This window comes from Varanus komodoensis, unplaced genomic scaffold, assembly GCF_004798865.1.
Source record: "Varanus komodoensis strain SLA01 unplaced genomic scaffold, ASM479886v1 scaffold39, whole genome shotgun sequence".
Lineage (NCBI taxonomy): Eukaryota > Metazoa > Chordata > Lepidosauria > Squamata > Varanidae > Varanus > Varanus komodoensis.
In genome coordinates this window covers 8,417,610-8,442,196 of record NW_025335922.1, presented here as the reverse complement: position 1 = coordinate 8,442,196, position 24,587 = coordinate 8,417,610, and the positions used below count along the sequence as shown (strand labels likewise).

General features: G+C 44.5%; 3 protein-coding genes across 6 annotated transcripts in view; 2 read left to right on the top strand and 1 right to left on the bottom strand.

Moving 5' to 3' along the window:
* Positions 1–2,556, top strand: part of LOC123028857 — a 13,457-nt gene extending 10,901 nt beyond the window's left edge. The window contains exons 9-12 of the mRNA XM_044441151.1: positions 410–570; positions 753–916; positions 1,184–1,433; positions 2,332–2,556. Coding sequence (XP_044297086.1) covers positions 410–570; positions 753–916; positions 1,184–1,433; positions 2,332–2,556 — 800 coding nt within the window. The remainder of the gene's footprint in view (positions 1–409; positions 571–752; positions 917–1,183; positions 1,434–2,331) is intronic.
* The window catches only part of DENND2A (DENN domain containing 2A), a 94,577-nt gene continuing 72,496 nt past the window's right edge, over positions 2,507–24,587 (top strand). Inside the window, exon 1 of the mRNA XM_044441150.1 lies at positions 2,507–2,599. The gene's annotated coding sequence lies outside the window, so the exon portion shown is untranslated. The remainder of the gene's footprint in view (positions 2,600–24,587) is intronic.
* On the bottom strand, positions 4,654–16,156 carry ADCK2 (aarF domain containing kinase 2). Of its 4 annotated transcripts, none has more exons than XM_044441156.1 (8): positions 14,594–16,156; positions 13,804–13,950; positions 12,820–12,948; positions 11,338–11,433; positions 8,741–8,992; positions 7,022–7,150; positions 6,436–6,499; positions 4,654–5,655 (listed from the first exon to the last, which is right to left on the bottom strand). In XM_044441156.1, exons 1-8 carry the CDS (start codon positions 15,548–15,550, stop codon positions 5,582–5,584), a joined length of 1,848 nt encoding a protein of 615 aa, XP_044297091.1. In that variant the 5' UTR covers positions 15,551–16,156; the 3' UTR covers positions 4,654–5,581. The 4 variants fall into 4 exon arrangements, 3 of the variants coding, with proteins under 3 accessions (XP_044297091.1, XP_044297090.1, XP_044297092.1); XM_044441155.1 differs by having other exon boundaries at positions 6,446–6,499; XM_044441157.1 differs by lacking the exon at positions 8,741–8,992 and having other exon boundaries at positions 6,446–6,499.

Below are 24,587 nucleotides of genomic sequence, written 5' to 3'. Positions count from 1 at the left end.
TCATTTCTGCCCATTCCAAACACATTCCAACCATCCAAATCATGCCATTGGAGATCCATACATTTTCTCCAGTGTGTGCATTTCAACACCAATTACTTTATTGTATCTGTGCTATTATTTTTAATGACCTGTCACCCTATTAACGTGTAGACTTGCTTTATACGCCTGCCTTTTCCCAGCCCAACATTTTATTTATTTATTTATTTATTTATTTATTTAAACCATTTCTATGCCGCCCCATCGCAACAAAGCCTCGGGGCGGCTCACAACACATAAATACTAAAATTATACAATAAATAATACAATAAATAACACTCCCCCCCCCCAGTGCATTCTCGGCTAAAAAAACCCCAAAAACCTAGTTAATAAATAATTAACAGTTAAAATAACATGAGCCATTTTTCTTCAGCCCAACCTTTCCAAAGGAGTCATCCTCAAATAACACGTATTGCAGATGTTTCTCAAGCCAAGACTACATTCAGCAGGGTGGACCGAGTCCCAACGAAAGACCATTCCGCTGTTGGATCGGCTTTGCACATCAGGAGGAACTACAGTGCACCATCAGTGCAGGTAAGTACATCCCTCTCCCAAGTCTTGTGCTATTGAGGGGGAAAAGTCCTTCCTGTGCATGGGCTCTACTCAGTTTGCCTTTCTCTGGTGAACTGCCAAGTCTGAGAACCCCCCATGTTGGCTGAGGCCAAATAGATTAGGTAAGTTTGGAGAAACCCTTCTGGAGGAGTCTTTCTTCTCAGCAATTACTGGTCAAAGGGGCACTGCATGATGGTCCGAGAGAGATAGACATCAACACAGCCAGGACAGAGTTCAAACGTCAGAAGTGGGAGCAGAGACGGCTTAAGGAAGATCAACGGCAGCAAGAGGAACACCTCAAAAGAGAGCTTCTGCTTGCCAACAAGAGGTAAATGTTCTTGAGCAGCTGGTGGGCCCTCTTGGATGAGACTATCTGGATCCATTTTAGTTGGGGTTGAGGCTGAGCTTTGGCACACAAACAACTTCGCTGGGAGAGAGACATGGACTGTAACCCTGTAGATAACTGCTGGATCTCTCAGAGGCTTCCAGCATCATTGACCATGGTATCCTTCTGGATAATTGTTCTGAGCTGGGAGTAGGTAGAATGCAACAGCCCAAAAGGTGCTCTGCTTTCTCTGGCACTTCTCTGAAACAGGCAGAGATCACTCCAAAGAACCTTGCAAGGTTTGCAAAAGCAGCAGGAGAACAGTGTCAAGAATGGGCTGCCCAGGGAGCAACTCCAGTCTGCAAGAGCAGAGAGGAGGAGGCAGGAGTCCTGCTTGTGGGATGAAGAACGGAACAAGGAGAGTCAGAAGATAGAGTTCTTAAGGGCACAGCATAAGCAGAGGGAGAAGCAGCTGACTGAACACAACCAAACAATTGAAGACCGTGAAAAAAGGAGGCTGGTAAGGCATTCTATTCTCATCACCCTCTTCCAGTTTCTCAAAATGATTTTTTAAAGGGGGAAGGATGCAAACAGGGCAGAGTTGTCTGCATGTCAGGAGCACCTAAAATCTGTGCCAAGGTATCCCTAGATCAGTTAAATTATGTTAGGTAGTTCTGATCCATTTGCATAGTTGAACTCGAGGATACTGGGAGGGGATGTAGGACAGAGCTTGGGAATTATGAGTGTTGAAAGTGGCAAGCAAATCTCTGAATTGCTGATCAAAATTCTATCCCTAGGAACATTGAATTCTGCAACCTGCACAGAATTATAGGCACGTACTTTAATTTTGTATGATTAATGTGGGCCACAGAATTCAGGCATAGAATAGATGTCAGCTTGAATACACTTCTTTGACACGGATTCATATTTAGTTGTGGTGCAGATGTGCAATCGTGTTCATGTCTAAAGGCATGCTTGGCCAGTCCAATAGGGCACACCTGACCATCTTGAGACAGAGATTTGCCATGGTACCAGGTGCCCAATAGTCTTGCCCATCTCTTGTTGGATCAGAACTGTGTCCTCAGGAAAAGGAAGGAAATGCTCCCATCTCCATAAAACAGAGGGCTGCCTTGATTGAGAGAATGAGAAGATTTTGGAGGATTTATTATAAAAGGAGGGATCTCATAAGCCATCTTGTCCAATCTGCTGCAATAGGATCTCCTAGGCTTTCCTGGGGTCTTAAACCACCAGGAAATAAATTCCCCAACTCCCTTGGACAGATTGCAAAGTGCCTTTGCACCTAAGTATTATCCTAGTATGATTCTTGCAGGTATCAGATGATTCTGTCCTTGCTTCATGTGATCAAAAAGAGCTACAAAATGTAGGATTTTCAGTTCATTTCACATCCTTTTCTGTAGGAACTTCTCAGGAACAGACAGCAATCTATGCAAAAGAACTTGGAAGCTGCACTCCAGGAGCAGGACATTCAGATGAAGGAGAAGGAGACTGCCAAGCGGCAAGTGTTCCAGAAGTGGGAGAGGATGTCTCAACAGGTAGAAAAGGAGAAACAGAAACACAAAGACCTCCAGCAGTATCTCCAAGAGCAGAATCTTTTAACACTTCGTGCCTCCCTTCTGTCCTAAAAGCATTGCCATTTGCACAACCCCATGTTTGGACCAAAATCAGGTAATGTTGATATGCACCGAAGTTGGGGATTGTGAAACACACTTTCTGAACTCCATCCTGCAATGAAATCAGTTTTGTGGGTTTTTATGACGACCTGGTTTGCACATCATACATTAGTTCCTGAGGACAAGCATAGTGATGGGTAGGCTGCCTCTTGCACTACAGACATGGGTTAAATAATCCAGAGTTTACCATGGTTTCTTGCTGGGTGATTTAATTCATAAAGAACCTGAAGTGGCAGATTTGCATTTCACAAAAACAGCCCAGGTATGGGTTGCTTCAGAAAGCAAGCCAGTGCATGGCAATGAGCAGGCAGACTCACAAACATTTCACGGCTTATTTGATCATGTGAATTGAGTCAGTATCCCAAGCTGTAACTTGGAAAAACCTGAACTAGTCTCTAAAGCAATGTACCTCAATGTAGTCCTTGAGATGCATTGGTCTAATGGTCCTATCATTGCCATGATATAATGGGGGTTATACTCAAACATATCTGGAGGGCACCAGGTTGAAGAAAGCTGTAATGTATGTCTAGCATTGGCGCAATAGATGTGTCTCAAAATGTTATGGGTGCTTACTGGAAAGTGTCCACACTACCCCTATGTAGGGTCCCCCTTTGGGGCCCTTCTTAAAGGGATTTCTCCAGTGCCACCCCCGAACTATATGAAAACTGGCCCTGTCCATATAGATGTGATTTTTTAAAAATCCCCTTAAAGCACAATTATTTGCAAATTTAGACAGAAACATTTTTCTGTCTAAACATGTATAGGATTGTATCCTTAGGAATTAAATTTGCTATTATTATTTGATTTCTATATCACCCATAGCCAAAGCTTTCTGGGCAGTACAACAAAATATAAAAACAATAAAATACAATAGATAAGAACAGTCAGAATTAAAAATTAATTTAAAATAACATAAAAGAACATTTCAAGACAATTAAAAAGACCTGGCCTAGAGCAAAAGGCTCCTGAGTAATTGTATCAGGCCCCTGAATGACCAGGAAGATCTTTAAAGGCCTCTGCAAAGAAGGCTGGCTTAACCTGGCACCAAAAAGAAGACAAATTTGACACCAGGTGGGCTGCAGCAAGGAGGTTATTCCAAATATGGGGGGATGCCACCACCAAAAAGGCCCTCCCCTAGTTGCCACCCTCCAAGGCTGTTGTGCTTTCTCATTCCTTCCTGCTTAATTTTTAGGTGACCAAAAAGTCTGCTGTTTTCTTGGCTGCTTTTTTTTTTTTTTTTTTGTGGTGGCATCTGCATGCAGTTAATGTTGCTACTGCTTTTGGCCTTCTCTGAACACTCCCCACTCAGGTAATTGGACCCCACTGCTCACATGGAAGACAACAACCTGCTACTTATATATAGGCTCCTCCTATCAGATGAAATCCCTGTTCACACTCTCATCAAACAAAGAGATGATGGATGTGAACAAGGCTTCCCTCTACAAATATGAAACATTTATTTTATTTATTTATTTTTCGATTTATATCCTGCCTTTTTCCCACAAAGGGCTCAAGGCAGCTTACATCATTCTCCTCCTCCATCTTATCCCCACAACAACAACCCTGTGAGGTAGGTTGGGCTGAGAGTCTGTGACTGGCCCAAGGTCACCCAGCTGGCTCCATGGCTGAGCGGGGACTAGAACCCAGATCCTCTGAGTCCCAGTCAACATGCACATCCATGTCTGTAGGTTATGGGAGATTGGCAAGAAGAGCAGTGGCTGCTGCACCCCCCGCCCCCAATAATCTTAATAGCATGAGAGGGATCATGTATTTGAAACTAAGACTATACGATGAGACCAATGCCCATCTTGTCCAGCATTCTGCTCAGTGGCCAATCTGAACAGACCTGAGCACAACAGGACCGGCTGGTGTGAACTATAGAACACCGGGCCTTTTCCACCCACACTGGCTTCCAGCTGAAGCCTTGGCCAGGCCACCTTCCTCTGTGGGTTCTGTTACAAGACAGTTCCTTCCTCATAAAGGGAACATCAAACATCTCACAAAGGAAAGAAGTGGGCAGGCACCAAACTAGACAAAGGTAAGGACCTCTTCCTCGATAAAACCATTTATTATTCAATCCAAGTTCTTCAATATCAATTATATATAGAAGTACATCTGTTTATAAAAATAAATGTTTTGGTTACCCTCAATGCTTTTTGAATGAAGGCAGCACAGAATTTTAAAAATATCCTCTTCTCAATGTGTTTTAGAGCAACTGGCAGTCTTGCACAAGAGCTTAAAAAAAGGGAAGGTGTTTCCTTATAATGTACCACAGTGATATTAATTGACTATGATTTGCTTTCCAGTGAATGAATATACAGTCTGACAAGGAAGTTATCTCTGCCTTTCCATTTCTTGAAGAGGGAGTAGGATTAATGCTGAAGTTGTAAAATGGGGCTGATTCCCTTAAGCCTGGTGCAAATGATTCAAGCTGGCTAGAAGAATCACCTTTCCAGAGGTGTTTTCTTACAGCAGCCAGCACCATCAAGGTCACAATTTACACTGAAAGCTTTGCTGAGAGATTGCATAGCCCTTGGTGGCGAAGACGTGCCCTTGAAATGGAGCATTCCAAAAGCCAGGGACGGGGGAAGACACACCCCTCCACCTGTTGGGCTGCAATTCCCAGCACCCTTCACATGATTGGCTATGCTGGCTGGGACAGGCAGGAGTCACAGTCCAATGGCATCTGGGGGACAACTTGTTCCTGCTGTAAGGGATTAGACCTCAGTTTCAGGATCGAGAGAGAATGGTGCCCATCCCAGTATGAATCAGTAGAACAGTGCTCCTCGGTTAAATCTTTCAACTTTCGATGTAAGGTTGGAGACCACTTCAGAGGTAAACTTATGAGCTAAGGCCCACATATGCCAATGTGAGTATCTCTTGCTACTGAGTAGCAAGCATCTCTTGCTACTCAAGGAGGGAACTTGAAGGTTTGAGGAGAAATGGTTTAGCTGCCTTCAGGATGTCCAGTTCAGGGTCAAGTGAGCGGCCAAGGCCTTCTAAAACCATAATGGCAAAGATGACCGAGGCAAAGTTGCTCTCCAACTTCACCTGGAAGAAACACAAAGTGCACCAAGTAAAAAAGCAGATTAGTGTTTCAGGGAAAGGCCTGGTTTTTATGTAAACATCAGCTCAAAGTATGTCTTGTTACTGAAGCATGGATTGTCATTACTTGTGAATCCTACACTATGGTTTAACTATAGGTTGTTAATCAAAAACCACCCAGGAAGCAAACTCATGATTTGTTGTAGGCATGTAAAATCTGGGTTGTTCATGGACAACAAATCACAGTTAAGCTGTAGCACAGTGTATGCACACACTCAGGCCTCAGCATAGCCCATATCCTGAGTTGTCGTAATGTGCGAACCAGGTTAAAGCAAACACAAGTATTCAAAACTTTGCAGAGTGGGAAAAGGCTTATCTGAAATGTTCTATGATAGAGATTCCTAACAATGAAATTCCTAAAAAGCTATCTTTAGATAGAAAACGTCTTTTAAGAATGTACAGTCTTGACAGTAGCTTAAAACATTAACCAAATTCACAATGCCATCTTAAATGGAAGGACACTTTCTAAGGAGGCTGAAAGAAAAAAAGAAGTTATTCAGCTAATCTACTTCCAGAACAGCCATATGCATATAGAATGAAGAAATGGCACTGAATGAAGCGTTAAGCATCCCGAGAATCAACACTTTTACTTGAGAGCTAGAACAAGTTTTCCTTATTTGGATGAGAGCACCTAGATATACAGAAGGTGCAATCTTAGACTTTCTGAGTTGAACATCCTTCAAGGTGCAAGGACTAACACAGTGATGAAAAAGAACGAGCTCTCACATGTTCTCACCTGATGGGTCATCAATAACTTGAAAACACTGGACAGCAGGCTTGCGACTTGAAGCTGGAATGCAAATGGCGAGAAATGCCATCAGTTTGATTCAGCAGGAGGCCACAACTACAACGAATTGGCAGAACTTAAAAAGGAATGCCATGTCTGCATGTTTGCTCACGCGCTGCCTGCAGATGGTGAGAGCTACAGTCTAACACATGTGGAGGGAATCAGGTCGGGGAAGGCTGACCTATAGGTTGTTTGTTTCACCTGGATGACAGGCCTTCCTTGTCCAAGGGATCTCAGAGGCCTTGTAATTCTGATGACCTCAATTTAATTCTTAACTGTCTGAATCTGAATATATTTACATTTTAAGTGTCTTGTTACCTATTTAACTCTCTCTCTCTCTCTCATGCATGCATGCAACACACACATCTGCATAGATACACTAGAAGAAACTATGACTGACCAGAAATGGGGTGATTGCTTATGGTGGACTTGGGCATTCTACGGAAGACATTTTGTACAGGCTAAGCTCATGCTTTGAATGCTACACTCAGGAGAAGACAACCAGCTTTGACTCAGTCTGCTGACCTTCCCCAGTGCGATAGTGTTGTGCCTGGCCTTTGTCACCAGCTCTGCCATGTCAGCTTTGAACCTCTCCACATCCTTGCACCGGTTTGCTCTGGAGTGATGAAGGATTAGCTCTGCCACTCTTTCCCCCTGTGAAACAAACCAAAAAAGTGGCTACTTAGCCAAGCCAGATTCAGGCTATGTTCCTTACTAAGCGAGAACTTTCAAAAATCCCCCTTCAAAGGTTCTTCCCCCTCCCCTCCAGCTCCAGTTACTTGTTTTCATCTAGGTCACTCATTCAGATCCATCTTCCATAGATAACATGGAGACTGATGGATAGAATGGACCAGCAAGTAGAACCATAAAGGATCTACATAACACTTCTGTTTCTTTATCCATGGTTCAAAGATGAGAAGTTAGCCCCAGACTCCCTTCTTTCCCCATTCAAAGGCAAATTCTATAAACATTTATTTGCCTTCACCATGATTTAGTGTTATAACACCTGCATCAAGAAGAATCGTGGTTAACATTGAGTCCTTTCTCTTAAACAAGTTCACACATTTATTCAAAGTGGGAGTTTCAAACTCTATTTTATTAATACGTTTATATCCCAAATTTTATTCTCCTACAAGGAACCCACAGCAGAGTGCATGATCCTCCTCCTCTCCAGGTTATCCTCACAGCACTCCTGTGAGGTAGGTTCAGCTGAGAGCCTGTCACCCACCCAGAATCACCCAGTGAGCTTCATGGCCAAATGGGGACTAAAACCTCAAGTCCCAAGTCCCAGCCCAACACTTATCCACAACACCACACTGGGTCTTCTGATAAGAGGGCAACTCTGGCTAATGTTAACCATGGTTAGCGCTTGGCACAGACACAATGTCAAACTATGGATATGGTAAAGGGAACGAAAAGGGACTGACCGTGCTGAAGAGTGCAGAAGCCCAGGACCTGCTCTTGGTTCTCTCAACTGGTTTTAAAAAGTCAGGGAAATTTACCACTGAACTGGCACATAGCAGCTTCACATGTGCAACTGTGAAAGTGCCAAAAAGGATCTGCACACCTAAAAAGGGATATTAGAATTGGAAAAAGCAAAGAAAAGGACAAGAAACATGATCAAGGGGCTCAAGCAGCTCCTCTATGAGGAAAGGTTACAACACCGGAGACTGTTTGGCTTAGAAAAAAGACAAGAAGGCATGATAGAGGTACACAGAATTATGCATGGTTTAGAGAAAGCAGACAGACACTTTTCTCACTGTTCCATAATACTAGAACCCAGGGTTGCCACATGAAGCAGATTGCTGAGATATTCAGGACAGAACAAAGATCCACTTCACACAGTATGGCTCCTCTTAGTCAGGTATTGTCTTTCCACATTTCTGGATAATGTGTGAAGAAGAAAAGAGTGCATTACTGGGCTTACATCTCAAAGGCACCCCTTTCTGAGAAGCAGGGGAACAGGATGCACGGATCAGGTGTGCTCTCTTGATCAGTGCTTCCATCGTACGCCATGAAGCTCACTGTGTGACCTAACCCGATTACCAGCCCCACTGTCTCACTCTAAGCTACTTCACAGGGTTGTTGTGAGGACATAATGGTAAAGGGGAGAGCATCTTGCAAGCCACCCTATGGTCACTGGAGGAAGAAGAGGATAAAAATGAAATAAATCAGTTGGGAGATTGCCAAGGGGTCCATGGGCTTTTCAAAATGCCAAAGGCCCACCCTGGATTCAGAGCTCACCTGCCCCAGTACCACAGCAGTGAAGACGGCCCGTAAGTTCGCAAAGTCGGTCCCCTGCAGCGCTGCTATAATTCCTGCATCAAGAACCACCAATCGGAGCGGGGAGCAAGGAGGCTGCACCTCCAAAACCAGCATGTCCAACAGGTCCGCAGAGGCTGCCCGGTCCTCAAGGCAGTCAACGGAGCACTTTCCTCCTTGGACCAAGATATTCCCAGGGTGCAGATCAGCGTGGACAAAGTTATCCACAAACACCTGAAGCATTGAAAATCATGGCATGAGAAAGCAAACGTAGTTTCTCATGACTCCTTTGCACATACGCTGTTTGACGAGTCTTGGTCGCAGCTTGTTCTACATACAAATGCTCCCAGGTGTGATTCCTGGGATGGGCAACATGTGGCCCTCCAGATGGTGTTGGGATTACAATGCCCTTCATCCACCCTGGCTATTTAGGCTGGAGCTGATGAGAGCTGCAGTGCAACAGTAGTCCAACCACGTCTGGGAGTGGCCACACTGTGTGGGAAGCAGGGCTGGGAAAGACCAGTTCAATGGCCAGTTAAAGCAGACACCACTGAGCTAGAGCACTGGCACTCCAGCAGCACGATGCAGCGTGTGCCGTCCGCTACTCCTGCCCTGGTCCTGATTCCCGAATCTCACCCTCAACATTTAATCAGCATTCCAGGGCCATGGAGCATTTCGCCCTTACTGTGCCAGGTGGGGGGTTCTCTCCCCACCCTCTAAGATTTTTCCTTTAAATATTTCTTGCATTTTTGAAAAACTTAAGAGTCTCTTCAAGATAGTTGGTACCTCTCTCCTGTACACATATGGTAACATTTTTGGCTTCATAACGGCAATTGAGATTACCGTTAGTAGAGATGATGATGATGATTTCAAGGTTTCAGTTGTAGGAAATGGGAAAGACCTCTGCCTGGGACCCCAGAATACATGCTCAGATGGACAAATGGATCCAGTATAGGATGCTATTACTGTTGTTGTTGCATTTATATCCTGCCTTCACCATCTTACAAAGAACTCGAGGTAGTTTGCCATGTTGCCTTCCTTTCCCATTTATCCTCACAACAACCCTGTGAAGTAGGTTAGGCTGAGAGGCAGTGTTTGGCCCGGAGTCACCCACTGAGTGCTCGCAAAGTCCCAGTCCAACACCACTACACTGGCTCTCCAGCAGGGCTGTCAGAGGAATATAACAAAAGGCAACTTCTTATACTTTTACCTATTCTTCAGCTGCAGAACCACTCCTGTAAATGATCCTCATTCAACTGCCAAAGAGAAATATATTCCTGCACAAGCCATAACCCAACACAAAGTCAAACATGCCTCTAAACCCCCTGTAATCAGGGGGCTTAAGGCTGCTTCGCTCAGTGCTGGCTTGTGGTCTGAGGCTGGAATCCTGCGCAAAGTAAAGTGGTTTAATCCCCGCTATGTGCAGCCTGCATCCTGGTCTGCAGCTATGATGGGCTTCCCTTCCAATCTATACACTACAAATCTTTGAATTCAATATTAGAGTTAACCTGTTGGCAGAAAATCTCTGAACTTTTTATTTTTCATGCTCCCAAGAGCATCATTTGTCTCTATAGCAGCACGACTGGGATATGCAATGCACAAGTTATCCTTTCGCTCAATAGAAATCCTGTCTTTCATGGATTACAGCTCAAGTATATTGAGTAAACATGTTGTCAGATCAGTATTTACTTATCCCAAATCTTCCAACATTGGTAATACAGGCAGCCCCCAGGTTATGAACAAGTTCCATTCCTGAGAAACCACACATTCATCTTTAAGTCAAATTTTATCTCAGTCAGATCATGTATAGTCAGCCCTTCACATTCGCAGGAATTAGGGGTGCAGGACCCCTGTGAAAGCGGAAAAGCATTACTATTGCTAGCCCCTACCCCCTGCAAACTCACCAGTGCCTCCTTTTTGCAGCAAGGAAATGGTGGAGAGATTTTCCTCTCTGGATGGGTAGAGCAGGAAGGCAGTCTTTAGAGGCCTCCCTCTCTTCCCCTTCACTTCCTCTCTGGAGATGATTTTCCACAGTAATTTTTTAAAAATTAGTAAGCTTTATGGCAGCTCATTTATAAGTACAGGTTGCTCATAACTCAGACACTTGTAACTCAGAAACTGCCTGTTCTTGGATTGCTAAAATGAACTGAGCCTTATTCTGTTTTTTTGGAAGTCTGACCACTACATAATGTATTCTGATCACAGAACTGGGATTTTATAAGAACTTGGAAAGTTATGCACTAATTCCTTGGCTTTTAGGCTGTTTGCAAAAACTAAACCAGGGTGTTGTACTTCTTCAGCCCCAGGGCCAAATTCTACTTCAGAGTTGCTTTCAGGGATCATATATGAGTGGCAAGTGTGGCCTAATGTAGAAAGGGCAGGCCCCAAAACACAGCAACAACAACAACAGCTCATTGATGCAGACTGCCAATAACTGAGCCTTAGGAGAGGGGAAAAATTGTGCCTGGGAGAAAAGCATGGGGAGGAGGAGGAGTATGGCCTTCTAGCCACCCAGGAATCCTGGACTGGAACACCCATCCCTGATATAAAAAACTGAAGAGACAACCAGGTCTTCTTACCATCTTTAGAAGCATGTCCATACCCATCTTGGCTATTTTCTGCCGCAGCTCCATTGTGGCCTCAGTGTGCAGATAGTGGGATATGGGCTTGCTTTCCTTAAACAGAGACAAATCAGCTCGATCTGAACAGCCCTGCGCATCCTTCCTGGCAAATACTTCAGATACATGTTACTGGCCCTTTAGAGCATAGCAAGGATGTCTCAAGAGGGAAGAAGATTGATTCCATTCATCTCGCTTAAAAGTGATCCAGTGCTGGCTCTCGTACCATAAGATTATTCAATAATTGTTTTGACTGCAAATACTGAATAATGCCATGCAAAGTGTAAAACCATCAATGGGGTTTTGTAGCCCTCAGAAGCCAAAATATCTTTATCATAGGCCAGGGTTGCCACACAACCTTTTAATCTCCAAGTGATCTGCACGATGGTCTCTGGGGAAAGAGATGGGCAGTAGAGATAAATTTGGTGTAAAGGAAGGTTCATCCCTCCTTGGAAGGCTGCAATACAGGCCTCAGAGGAGTACATACGGGCTCTGGGCTGCAGGTTGTGCACCCATTATAGGTGGTAATCTGCAGATGTGACACTGTTCTACCCAGTTTCCACTTCCAATTTTGCAACCCCAATCCTGTGTTTCTTTTCAGTGGTTAGGGATAAAATATACCATCCATGTTTGTTCTGCAGAAGGCAACATATCAAATACTTGAAGGGCTATCACACTGAGGAGAGCCAGGATCTCTTCTTGATCATCCCAGAGTGCAAGACACAGAATAACAGGCTCAAGTTACAGGAAGCCAGTGTTCAGCTGAACATCAGGAAAAACTTCCTGACTGTTCGAGCAGTACAGCAATGGAGCAATGACCCATGGATGTTGTGGGCTCTCCCACACTGGAGGCATTCAAGAGGCAGTTGAACAGCCATCTGACAGTGATACCTTACCTGGAGCCCTGCACTGGGTAGGGGGTTGGACTTGATGACTTTACAGCCCCCTTCCAACTTTTCTATGACCCAAACGACACCTGATATTGAGGTGCACAGCCAGTTAACATGCACATTATTGCTGCTGCTAAAAGTACCAGAAAAGAGAAGTGGAAGCAATCAGGACCAAGGTACATAAGGAGGATTAAACCCAAGTCTTCTACTACCCTGTTACCCCACAGACACTCTTGACTGCAAAAGCCACTCTGACTGGGAAGGATGGGAGTCACAGTCCAGTGCATCTAGAGGACACCTGGTCAGGGAACGCTGGTGTAAACGTTCCCTTTCTCTTGTGGTCCTACAGAAAATGGCCTCCCCAAGCTGGCATTAATGACTATCACCTTCAAATCAAAAGCCATGACATTCCAGAGCTACCATGTGCTCTTTCTTTGCAAGACCATCACTTGTGGGGGGACCCATTTGTCAGGCCAAATAAAGTTCCTTCTCTATGGCAGCTGCCCAGAGATGGAGAAATTGACCATTGCTGCTTGACAGTCCATGTTCTTACCTCAAAGGTTTCCACTAAGATGTTTCTTGTTACAAAAGGATGAAGGGGAATGGGGAATTTCACATAGTCCACATCGCGGAAGTTAAGGCGGAAGTTTTCCAGGTTTCTTGCTTCATAGTGCAAGTCGATCTGAAGGAAACCGGGAAAGAGAACTTGAAGGAAGGGTGCCTACTGCAAAGGCTGAGTGCCTGCGTGCCAGCTGGAGTAACCAGTGGGAAGCTTTAGAAACAAATTGTCCCTGGATGGTCTCTGCAGTTCCATTCAGAACACCAACTCACCTCCCATCCAATGTTTCTTCCATATAGGGGCTAACGTACACAGCTGATCTTGGTGAAAGAATCAGGAATAATCAGGGACAAAGAAATCAGACTATATCAAAGACTGGCAATTAGAAGCAATATTGGTGAGCCAGTGTGGTGGTGTGTTCAGAGTGTCACACCAGGTCCAGGGAGACCCAAATCCCCACTCATTCACGAAGCTCTCTGAGTGACCTTGGCCCATGCAGTGTATCTCATCCTAGATTTCCTAAGCCGCCTTGTTCCCTTAACATGTCCTCCAGCAAGTCCCACAGATGGAGCTGCTGTAATTTGTTTCTTCCTACTGTGATCAATGGGCCATCACGGAGGAAGAAGGACAAAAAACTGCAGGGAAAAGGGGGGAACCTAAAAGTTTCGAAGCACAATGCAGATATTTTTCTTTAGTATTTATTATCATGATCACTATTTCTACTGTATTATTGCTAACATTGCTATTATGTATTATAGCCATTATTTTTATTATTATTTTTATTATAATTTGTTTGTGCCTGAAGTTCTGGAATGCTAAAGGCAGTTCAGCAAAATCAATACTTCAAAAGTTGGCTATGAAAAGGTAATATAAAACCTTAATTTCAGTGGAGCTGAGTTGTGGGAGAGGATGGGTGGAATGAAATTGTAGAAGATCCAGGGACGTGTAATCCACATGCCAAGCAAAACTGCTTCCCACCTGCTGAATCATGAGTTTTTCAAACTCTTCCACAATTTCTGTCAGGCTAAGCCACTTGATTCCAGGGAGAAGCTCAAGGAATCGACTGCCAGTCTTCATTAGAAACAGATCCATTTGGACCTGATGAACTAATCCAGGATGCAATACCTAGACAAAAGGCAAAAACAATCAGAGTCACTCTTATGCACACAGAATATACTCACGGTCCACAAGACAGTGAATTGTAACATTTGTGGTGTGGTCATCAACAGAAATCTGCTTATGACAAGGCTGGGGCAGCTGTGGCCCTCCAGTGAGTGTTGCCCATCTTGATGGGAGTTGGAGCATCCAACAACCTCTCAAACAGAGAAGGTACCCTGCTGCTATGAAGACTTTATTGCACAGTAAGTTTTGCTCAAAAATGTTTGAAACAGAAGCCAAGTGCAAGTTTTAAATAGGCAGTTTTGAATCTTATTAACTGGTCTCTTCTCATAATTAAGAACAGGTAAAATAAGTAGGCAAAAGTCAAACCAAAACGTAGTATTGCAGCTCCCTACCTGCATTATCCACTGGCAGCTTTAACTCAGTGGTAGAGCACCTGCTTTGCAAGCAGAAGGTGCCGGGTTCAATTCCTGGCAACTCCAGGAACGCCTGGGGAAACTCCTGCCTGAAAACCTGGAGAGCCACTGCCAGTCGGTGTCTACAATGCTGGGCTAGATAGACCCATTCAGTGCAAGGCAGCTTTCTGTGTTCCTAACAGGCCTTGTTCCCAGGTAAGCCTTATCTGTACAGCTGTGCAGCCTTGGCTTACCTTAATGGCTACTGGAATAAGGCAATCCCTTTTGGCAGAGGAGAGCAGTTTGCTAGGATTCCCAGAAACAGAATTCTGACTGGCACCTTCTCGAAAGCCATCTTCATGATGCAACTGATTCCCACCATATCCTTCCAAAACACCTTTATGCTTCCTCTTCCAAAGCCACCTGAGGAGTCCCTTCAGGCTGGAGACCTCCCAGGTTTCCAAGGTGGAATCCAACACAGAGTTCTTTGAGAGTTCTTTCAGCACTGGCTCTCCAACAGCAGAAAGGTCCATGTAGGCTTTGTATACTTGGGCAATGCAACCAGATCCAACAGGCTCCTGGCTTTCAAATCTGAAGACTCTCTCCCAGCCCACCCCAAATGCTTTCCCCAGGGAATACTCTGTGTAAGCCCAAGGATGAGGAATCACTTTGATGTGAAGCTTGGAGAACTTGACACAAAATTCTTCAGAAAAGAGGTCCCGTCTTGTGCTGGCCCATTGGCCCAGCTTGATATACGTGGGCCCAGAGGACTCTGTAACCTTTAGCAGAAGATGGATCCAGAGCGACATGAAGCTGGGAGACAAGTAGGTAAAGGGATACAACAAAACCAATGGGCCGAACTTCAGCAAAAGGACACAGGCTCGGATCACCACAGAAAAGGCTAGCCAAGTCCACCTTAGGAAAGCAACTGAAAAAAGACTCCCTTTGGGAAAGAGGGCATCTCCAATGATATGGGCATCTCTGTAGGCTGCACCATTGCACCTCACCCCCTGTGACAGTCCTCCAATCCCCCAGCACACGAAAGTGATCTTCGCAAAAGCTCGGCATGGGAACCAGCTTTGACCATCCTTCGCGAGGTGTCTAACTGGGGCCCTACCCCATTCGCTCAGTAAATAGAAAGATCGCCTGGCGGCGAGAATTCTGGCACGTGACAGGAGTGTCCAGGCCTTGCAGCAATAATAGGCCATCATCTTGGTGAAGAGATGAAGGCATCAAGGGGCGAGGTGGACACCGTCAGAGCTCTCGACCCCAAGGAAAACGTTGGACATCGTAAACCCCAGAAGTGGAAACAGACGCTCCAAAACGGGGGCCGTCGAGAGCACAAAAAGCTCGCCTTGCATCGCCGCGATTAAAGGTGATATTCCCGCATACTCTGTTTTACATAACAGAAGGCCTTGGCCGGAAGCGGCATCAACCTAAGATCTTTCACAGATCAGCAAACGCAGAATCCAGAAGCGCCGACTTCTAGCGCGCCTGGAGCTGCAAACCGCATCAGTACTGCCTCACCCAAAGCGGCTCTGCGCTAGCTAACGGCGGGCTTGCGCTGCCGCGCTGGGGCTTCCTTCACCGCGGGGGAGCCCTCCTTTCATTCACCACGTCCCGCCTGCGAGGCTGGCCGCTTCCGCGGAGACCGACTCATCCTGCGCGGCTGGGGCTTGTGCCGCCTTCGAGCACACGGCAGCAAACCACGGCCGCGGCTCTGCGCGGGCCGCCGCCTCCCCGACGCCGCGGCTTCTGCTTGTCAATGAGCGTCGCGTTCCATAGAAGCGGTGGGCGAGCGCCTCGAACGTTGCGAACGGCCCGCGGCGCTCCAATCGCACCGACTTCCGCGAATGTAGCGGAGGGCAGAAGCCCCGCCTCTTAAAGAGACAGCACGAGCCCGTGCCGGAATAAAATTACGCTTTCGAGGCGCCACGGGATTCCTCGTCGGTTCGTGCCAGGGCGGCGCTAGGTACAGAAAAGGTCCGGAGCTCAGACCCTCAAGAGGAAAAAAGGGGCACGAATTTGCATAGGCGACTATATGTATGCTTTGAAAAGGTGGTGGGGGGGGTGTTTAAAGGGACTTGTCGCCTAAGAACCCATATGACATTTGATTTCAAAGAAGAAGAAAAAATCAGGCAGAAAGATTTGGTGGAGCAGTGGGAAGTGAAATGTTATATGCTGTCAAGTCGTCTCCCACTTAGGGCGACTGACATATAAAACTGTAGAATAGTAGAGTTGGATGGGGCCAAGAAGGCCATCAGATCCAACCCCCTGCTCCATGCAGGACTCCAGGTTAAAGCATCACTCTCAGATGGTTGTCCAGCTGCATCGTGAATGCCCCTACTGTGGAAGAGCCCACAACCTCCCTAGGTCATTGGTTTCACTGTCTGCTGCTCTAACAGCAAGTTCTTCCTGATGATCAGCTAGAATCTGATTTTCTGTGTCCTGCGCCCATCATTCCTCATCCTTACACTCTGGGATGATCAAAAAGAGATTCTCCCTCTTTGTAACAGCCTTTCAAATACTTGTAGAATGCTATGGTATCTCCTCTCAATCTTCTCTTCTTGAGGCTAAACATACCCAGTTCTTCCAATCTCTCCAGACAAGGCTTTGTTTGCAGTCCCAGGATCATCTTTTTGACCTCCTCTGACCCTTTCCAGCTTGTCTGCACCTTTCTTAAACTGTGATGTCCAGAGGTAGACACAGTACTCCAGATGAGGCCTAACCAGTGTTGGATGGAGGGAAACTAGTACCTCATACGGTTTGGAAGTGATACTTTTATTAATGTGGCCTAAACTAGCATTTGCCCGTTTTTCAGCCACATCACATTGTTGACTCGTATGCAGCTTGTGATCTAGAACAATTCCAAGATTCTTCTCATTTGCAGTATTGTTGAGCCAAGTACTCCCCATCTTGCAGCAATGCATTTGGTTTCGTCTTCCTAGGTGCAGAATTTGGCATTTGTCCCTATTGAATTTCATTCTATTGCTTTCAGCCAAGTGCTCCAACCTATCAAGATTATTTGAATATTGTTTCTGTCTTCCAGGGTATTAGCTATCCAGCCTAGTTTTATGTCATCTGCTAATCTGATAAGTATTCTCTGCATTTTCCAAGATATTGTTAATGAGCCTTTTTACCACCACTACATACCTTTACACTCCTGACCACCCCAGAGATAGGTTAAGGCGAGAGAATGAGCATGTGATTGGCCCAAGGTCACTCAATGATCTTCATGCCAGAAGGAGAATTTGAACCCAGGCTTCTGTAAGCCTGTTGCAAACATTCTGTCTAAGCCTTAGTGTCTAATACATAGGCTAATGACCAAGGGCAAAACCAATGTGCTCCTCACAAGAGACACTAGCAAGAAAAATTAGCTCATATTCGTGTGTTCAAATAAGGATCTTTGCTAACACTTTAAAGGGGAAAAATCGTTCTGCAAACCTTGAGAGTGTCTTTCCCATTATAGCTCTTACATTTGGGTCTGCAGTTGGGTGCTGACATCTGAGGACATCAACTTCCTGTGACACAGTTTTTCTGCACTGTAGGTGACTATGTTATAAGTCTTTTTATAAGGCCTGCAGGGAAAGGTGTACTCAGAGAAAGATTTGACCTCACCCCACAGAGGTTATATCTTTAAATGCAATATTGTGCAATAGCATCATATTGCCACTAGATGGAAGTAGAGCCATCTGCAGATAAATTCATAAACAGTTTATTAAACAGAGTGCTCCTGACAATGTCAAATATTTTACCATATACAACAGCTAAGGTAGAAATCACAACAATATAGGCATGTCAAATAATGATGCAAAAAGAGCAGCTATGCTAACGTCACTCCTCAATGGTCAAGGTATCATTTCATATGATGGAGGGATGTGACGTTTGGCAAAAATTGAATTCAGTTCTCAGAAATTTTGCACCCCTGAATCAAGGGGATCTGCTGAAGTGCAGGAACTTCATGGGAAGCACTAATTCTAAGTGGCTAATGACTTGTGGGAGTTTACACAGGAAGGTAATACAAGAGAAGGGGGCATTCCAGAGGTAGGCAGGCCGGAAGGCAAAAGGAATGGGGCCAAATTCCCAAGGCTCTGCATATTTTAGCTTAAAGTTCTTGCTGCCAGAAGCTATGCCTTGTGAGAGCTGTTTCAACTGTTCAGCATGGGCAGCAGGGAAACACAAGCTGGAAAAACATCAAACAATTCAGCTGCAGAAGGAAGGAAAGGGGAACCACTCTGGAGTGTGGCCTTTGCAGAACCCCAGAGTGCTGGACTGGGGTACCAAGCCTGAGGATCAACAGACTTGCTATAAGGTTTCTGGCTCTAGCCTAACTCCTCAGTCTAACCAGCCTGTTCCTCAAGTAAAGACATTGCTGCTAATGTGCAGATAATAACTAATGGGTTGTGGAAAGATATTTCTGTGATGTTAAGGCCCCCATGAACATGCAGCCTTCAATGAAATGCAATAAAATAAAATCAAGGTGGGCAGTACACAGAACAGTCAGGTATTACACAGTTTATTCCAGATAATACCATTTTTCAATTGAAATCCAAGTTTGGAGCAAATTGTACAGCTGCAAAATGTTTGTATCCAGGATGCAAAAGAAGCAATGCTAGCAATGCATTTGTCTGGAATAGCTAAGCTGTACTCTGAGCTGGGCCTTTGGTCTCACTCATGCCTGCCTCACAGGCGTTCTGTGCTTCTTCCCTCTTCCACCGTGAGCCCCTGCCACTAGCCATAGATTGGGCCATGAGCTGACCTGCTTGTGGCAGCTGGTGGGGGGGGGGGGGTGGAATTGTCCTGCCCAGGTACAGAAGTGACAGCTGCTTTGCTCCATGCAGAGGTGGTCAGAACAGCTCATAAGAGCATCTGGGGTGCCATGAGGAGAGCCAAAGAAAGCAGAAGCTTCTTGCAGGACCCTGTCTCTTCCTTCATGCCAATGGGGCCTCAGGCCTTTTCTCCTGGTCAAGTGCTTCTGTTTACCTCTGGAAAGCACTAGTTATTTGCCCACCACCACTGCTCTTAAGTGCTTTTGTAATTTTAGTCTATTTTTTATAAATTTACTTCTCACACAGAGTTCTCTCCTCTGACACCTTGCTGCCATCTCCAACCCCTGCCATCTGAAGTCACTGCCTCATTCTTTCTAATGAGACACTGTAAAGGGCAGGATACAAACAATTTTAAATAAATCAATAGATAAGATAAATCGTGGTTATCTGTACTGTTGAGACGTGCCCACAGAATTCCAGCTCAGTATCGGTAGCTTGAAGAACAGATCCCATCTTCTTTCCCTCTTCAGTACTTTAGCTTACTCACCTGAAGAGTTTGATGCAATTTGTGAGCCTGACGGATGATGGTGGAGTTATCAAACTCAAAAGCAGAAAAAAGGACAACCCAGACAATAGGATAAGATCCACAGTGACAGGGAGAGCAGGGCATTGAGGTCTTAAACATGGTAGCCCGTTGGGAGGCAGATGCTGAATCTCTGCAATTCCTAACCTTAAAGTATATTTACTTGAAAACTGTAGTAGCTAAAATCACAACTACTGACCCTCTGTCTCTTTAATATGTAACTGAATGTAGCTATGGGATGTTTACTGAAATATAAGAATAGGAAGAATCCTCAATGTATGACTGTTCTTTCCAGAACTCTCAAAATATTGCAATCAAGTAAAACTTAAGAATGAATAGTGTGGGGTGGGGTGGGGGGGGGGGGGGGGGGGGGGGGGGGGGGGGGAGAAGAGGTTGGTGGGGGCAGGAGCTTCCCTGAAAGGAATGTGAAAGGACTGTGGCTGCAAGTCCTTTAGACAAAGAGTGGGAGGACTTATTTTTGACTCCACTAAATTGTAACTGAGACATCAGAATAAAGTAATACAATTTTGTCCTTCATGATTATTCCCTATGGCATCCATGCAGCAAATGTCAAATGATTCACCCTTTAGAAAACTGTATGTAAAAATAATGGGCTTTTAAATCGAATCACTACAGAATATTTCCACTACATGTCAACACCAAAATAGAATGACTGTTGTGTAAGGTACAAAGGATCTTTGCTAGATGGACCAAAGGCCAATCTAATTCAGTATTGTTTCCCATGATGACCAAGCAAATACTTCTGGGAAGCCCCAAGCAGGACATGGGCTATGGCCGTGTCACCAGCAGCTCATAATTCAATCACACTGCTTGAACATTCTGAACATAGCATGTACCTGCTGTGATGGCCACTGATAGCCTCATCCTCTATGAGTATGTCTAATTGCCCTTTAAAGCTAGCTAAGTTGATAGCTTTAAAGGGCTCTTAATTAGGCTCTCCATTTACCTGGAACACCTGTTCCAGAGTATGTGTTAAAAAGAAAAAAATGTCTCACCACAGATGGCATCAAGTGAAGGATGTCGCCAAGTATTTGTATCTGTATGTTCATTATAGAGGAAGAAGTTGCCTGGCATCTGCTTCTCTGTCCGACAGAATTCACTTGCTTTACTGAAGAGCTTGTTTCAGAGTTGTGTCAAAGGCAAGTTGATTTTCCTTTTGTGCCAAGGCCCTTGGGGTGAAAACTTTACTACATATTGTCTGACACAATGATGTCGTTGTCTGTGAAGCCTGGGTTGCTTGGACACTGGTCCATAAAACAGATCTCAAATGTTGCTACACAGAGTTTGAATGTTATGTAGGCATGGAAAAAATGCTACTGAATCCAGCAACAATCCCCCCTGGAATGTTTCCTAGTTCTGTGCCAAGAATGGGGATTCCACAGGTTTGCTATAATTTTGATGGGACATGTGCAGAAAAAAATCCCTGTTTTTCATGCTCAGATTTGTCAAGATTTCACAGATCACAAGTTTTTACAGATTTCGCATGCTTGGAGATAAGAACATACAGTGTAACACATTGAGAATCTATGCATGCAACCCTTCCCACTGGCCCCAAATTAAGCCAAGTGGTGGGAGATTCAGGACAAACTACTTGATCCACATGGACTTTAGTTCCACATAGCTAAATGGTGATAGCCATACTTTAAAGTACTACTTTTAAAGAGGATTAGATAAGTTAATGGAGGATAAGTCTATCAATGGCTATTGGTTACAAGAGTAATGTTACCTCCAATATCAGTGACACAAGCTGGATTAGACAGACTTTTGTTCTTTTTATCTGCCTCAAGATCTTTTCTGACTTCAGAATTCATCCCATGAGAAGCACAGAGCAGAAGTAACAAGAAATGTGGCACTAGTCATATTTGAAAAACTGAAACTTTTAAAATAGAACAGTGATCTGGTTAACAATATGCTTTCTGTTATTTGAAAGTGAATATACATAGACATTGGTATTTTTCAGGCATGAGTAGATCAGGAGCAATGAAATAACTGATAAGCCAGTCTTTTAGAGGTATATGAACTTGGATTTGTTTTTGGGGAAGTCAGAAACAAAGGATGTAGAAAGGTGTGAGATTTGATAGTGTGCACTTGATGCGTAACACATGTTCTGCAGGTTTGCAAATGTATAAAAACAAAGTGGCAGAATGAAAAAAAAAAACCTTCAAAGCTTTGTTGTCTTGGTATCATAGATGTCTACCTGAATGGTGTTTTACAAGATAGGGAGCAACTGGAGTTATGATCTGCCTTAGCGCTACTTAAAAATGGAGGTCCTAGAACTAATTAGATGGTAAAGGTAAAGGTTTCCCCTTGACATTAAGTCCAGTCATGCCTGACTCTAGGGAGCGGTGCTCACCTCCGTTTCCTAGCCGAGGGAGCCAGTGTTTGTCCACGGACAGTCTCCGTGGTCATGTGGCCGACATGACCAAACACCAAAGTGCACGGAACGCTGTTACCTGCCCACCAAAGTGGTACCTTTTTATCGAACTACAAGGTTGGCAGGAGCTGGGACAGAGCAAAGGGAACTCACCCCATTGTGTGGATTCGAACTGGCGACCTTTCAATGAACCAGCCTAGCAGCACAGCGGTTTAAACCACTGCGCCACCTGCAGCCCCTTAATTAGATGGTATTGCACAGCTATTCTGTCTCTTCTTCCACAGGGTGCAATCCTATGCATGTTTAGACACAAAAAGTCTGGCAATTTCCAGAATTCCCTTGCTGGTCATGCTGGCTGGGAAATACTGGGAGTTGTCAGACTTTTTCCTGTCTAAACAGGCATAGGATTATACTTCTGGATGCAATCCCATGCAGTTTCAGCAGAAAGAAAGACCTAGAAGTCCCTGCATCCCCTGAGCTGGCATAAGTAGGAATTGAGGGGGGGGGTTATCTCTAAACTTCTATAGGATTGTGCTTTTAATGGATTTTCAGTTGTAAGAAAATATGGATGAAATGATATGAAAATGTGGGAGAAGTACAAGTAAATGGTGTAATTATTTCAACACCCCCATAAAATTCTGCAAATGAGACAGAAGAGTTGCACATTGAAACCCTCATCGGAAAGAACATGTACAGAGGACTGCTTGTTTAGACTGAGCGGTAGTAAATCCTGCAATGTGACTAGTTCTGCATCCAGTAGATGGCGTTCATAGATGCTATTTAGGGTTTGTGACAATACAGTATACTACTATAGTAAAAGTACAGTAATAAGGGTGGTGCTTTGGCAACTGCTTTTTCCAGTTTGTGAGGATCAGTTTCCAGTGACAGCCTCTTCAGCCAGTCACCTCCATATCAGGGGAAGGAAGTTACGCATTACAAAGTCTGTATGAAGCAGGCAAGTTTCAGATCTGTTAGCCTCTAGCAAAGTGGCAGTATGTACATGTGAACTGATGGTGCTATTTAAAATAAAAGATGTGAGATGTGGGAAATGAATTGATAACGAGATGAACCAAAATAAATTGATGCAGTTGATTAAATTGTGTGAAATCTGTACATACATGAACATCCTGTGATAATGCTGCTTGGACCCACAAATAAGTGGGAAACAATACTATAACCCAGGATGGACAACTTGGGAGGCTTTAATTTTTCTGCTCTACAAGACCCATCATCCCCCATCAAACCAAAGGGGGAAAAACGCAGAGTGTCGCAATACCCTAAAAACAGAGAGACAGAGAGAAGAGTTATAAAATGGCAAAAGCTTTTGTGAAATAGAATCCCAGATGCATGAAATGTTACTCTCAGTTGGGAAGTATGTACATTTATGGATGCAGATTTTCAAAAATGGAAACAGCAAGGTCCCATGTAAATGAAATGCAAAACATTCAGACTGTGACAAGAATGCTAAAGCTTAAATGTATGTAAAATTAAGTGAAAGGGGAGCCATTAACACAGCTCTTGGTAAAACTCTTGCCCACAAACTCTTGGTAAACTATGATTCAGTAATCTCAGGTTGGTGTCTGCCGTTAAAGTTCCTTTTTTCAAGAACGTTTTATTTCAGATCATCTATGGAGTGTCTTGGGAGCATGAAATACAATCCCTTTGGTTTTTGAATATTTCCCTTTCTGAAAGCTTAAGCCATTAAGGTGCCTTTGTTTTTTGTAATGCTTTCATTTTTTGTAATGTCCTCCCAAGAGCTGAGAACTTTTTAAACTGTCCATTTGCACCTTATCTGCATCAGAAATACAAGCACCTGATCAAGGAGTGACAAAACTCTCCTTACCCCCCCCCCCACAAAGACTTTGCAACCAGGTTTGATGCATACTGTGGTAGCGTAGCCTTGGTATTGCCCAGGAAGGAGATTGGGAATACATTGAAACTGAAGTAACCTCTCTGCAGTGAACCATCACTGGAACCCTCTGTTGATTCTGAGAGTTGCCCTTCTTCCAAACTGGACATGCGTCCATTTCACTCATTGCTCCATGTAACCATTCATTGAAGAAACTGACCATTCGTAAATCTCCCATTTGCTTGTCTGGATAGGCATTTTTAAATTAAATAATTTCCAGATGAATGATTATGAGCATGGACTCTTAGACGAGGGACAATATTGAGGCTACAATTGTATGCACATCCACCTTAGGTGTAAGGATCATTGAAACAAATGATTCATCTGAGAAGACACCCATAGCAGTTGCAGCTTTTGGGGGGGGGGGATCGAAATGCAGCTCATCTTTGTTTGCAAAAGCAAATAGAGGTAATGTTAGGGGGCAGCCCACAAGGGCTGGAGCCCTGAATCTCTGGGAGACAATTCACCCCAGCAGGAGCACTTGCCAGAATGAAGGAAAACAGGCAATGGATCCCTTTCATACGATTTCCCCGGATGAGCTGGTTTTTGGCCAACATATGCTTCACCTCCTTCTGCCACCGCCCCCCCCCCC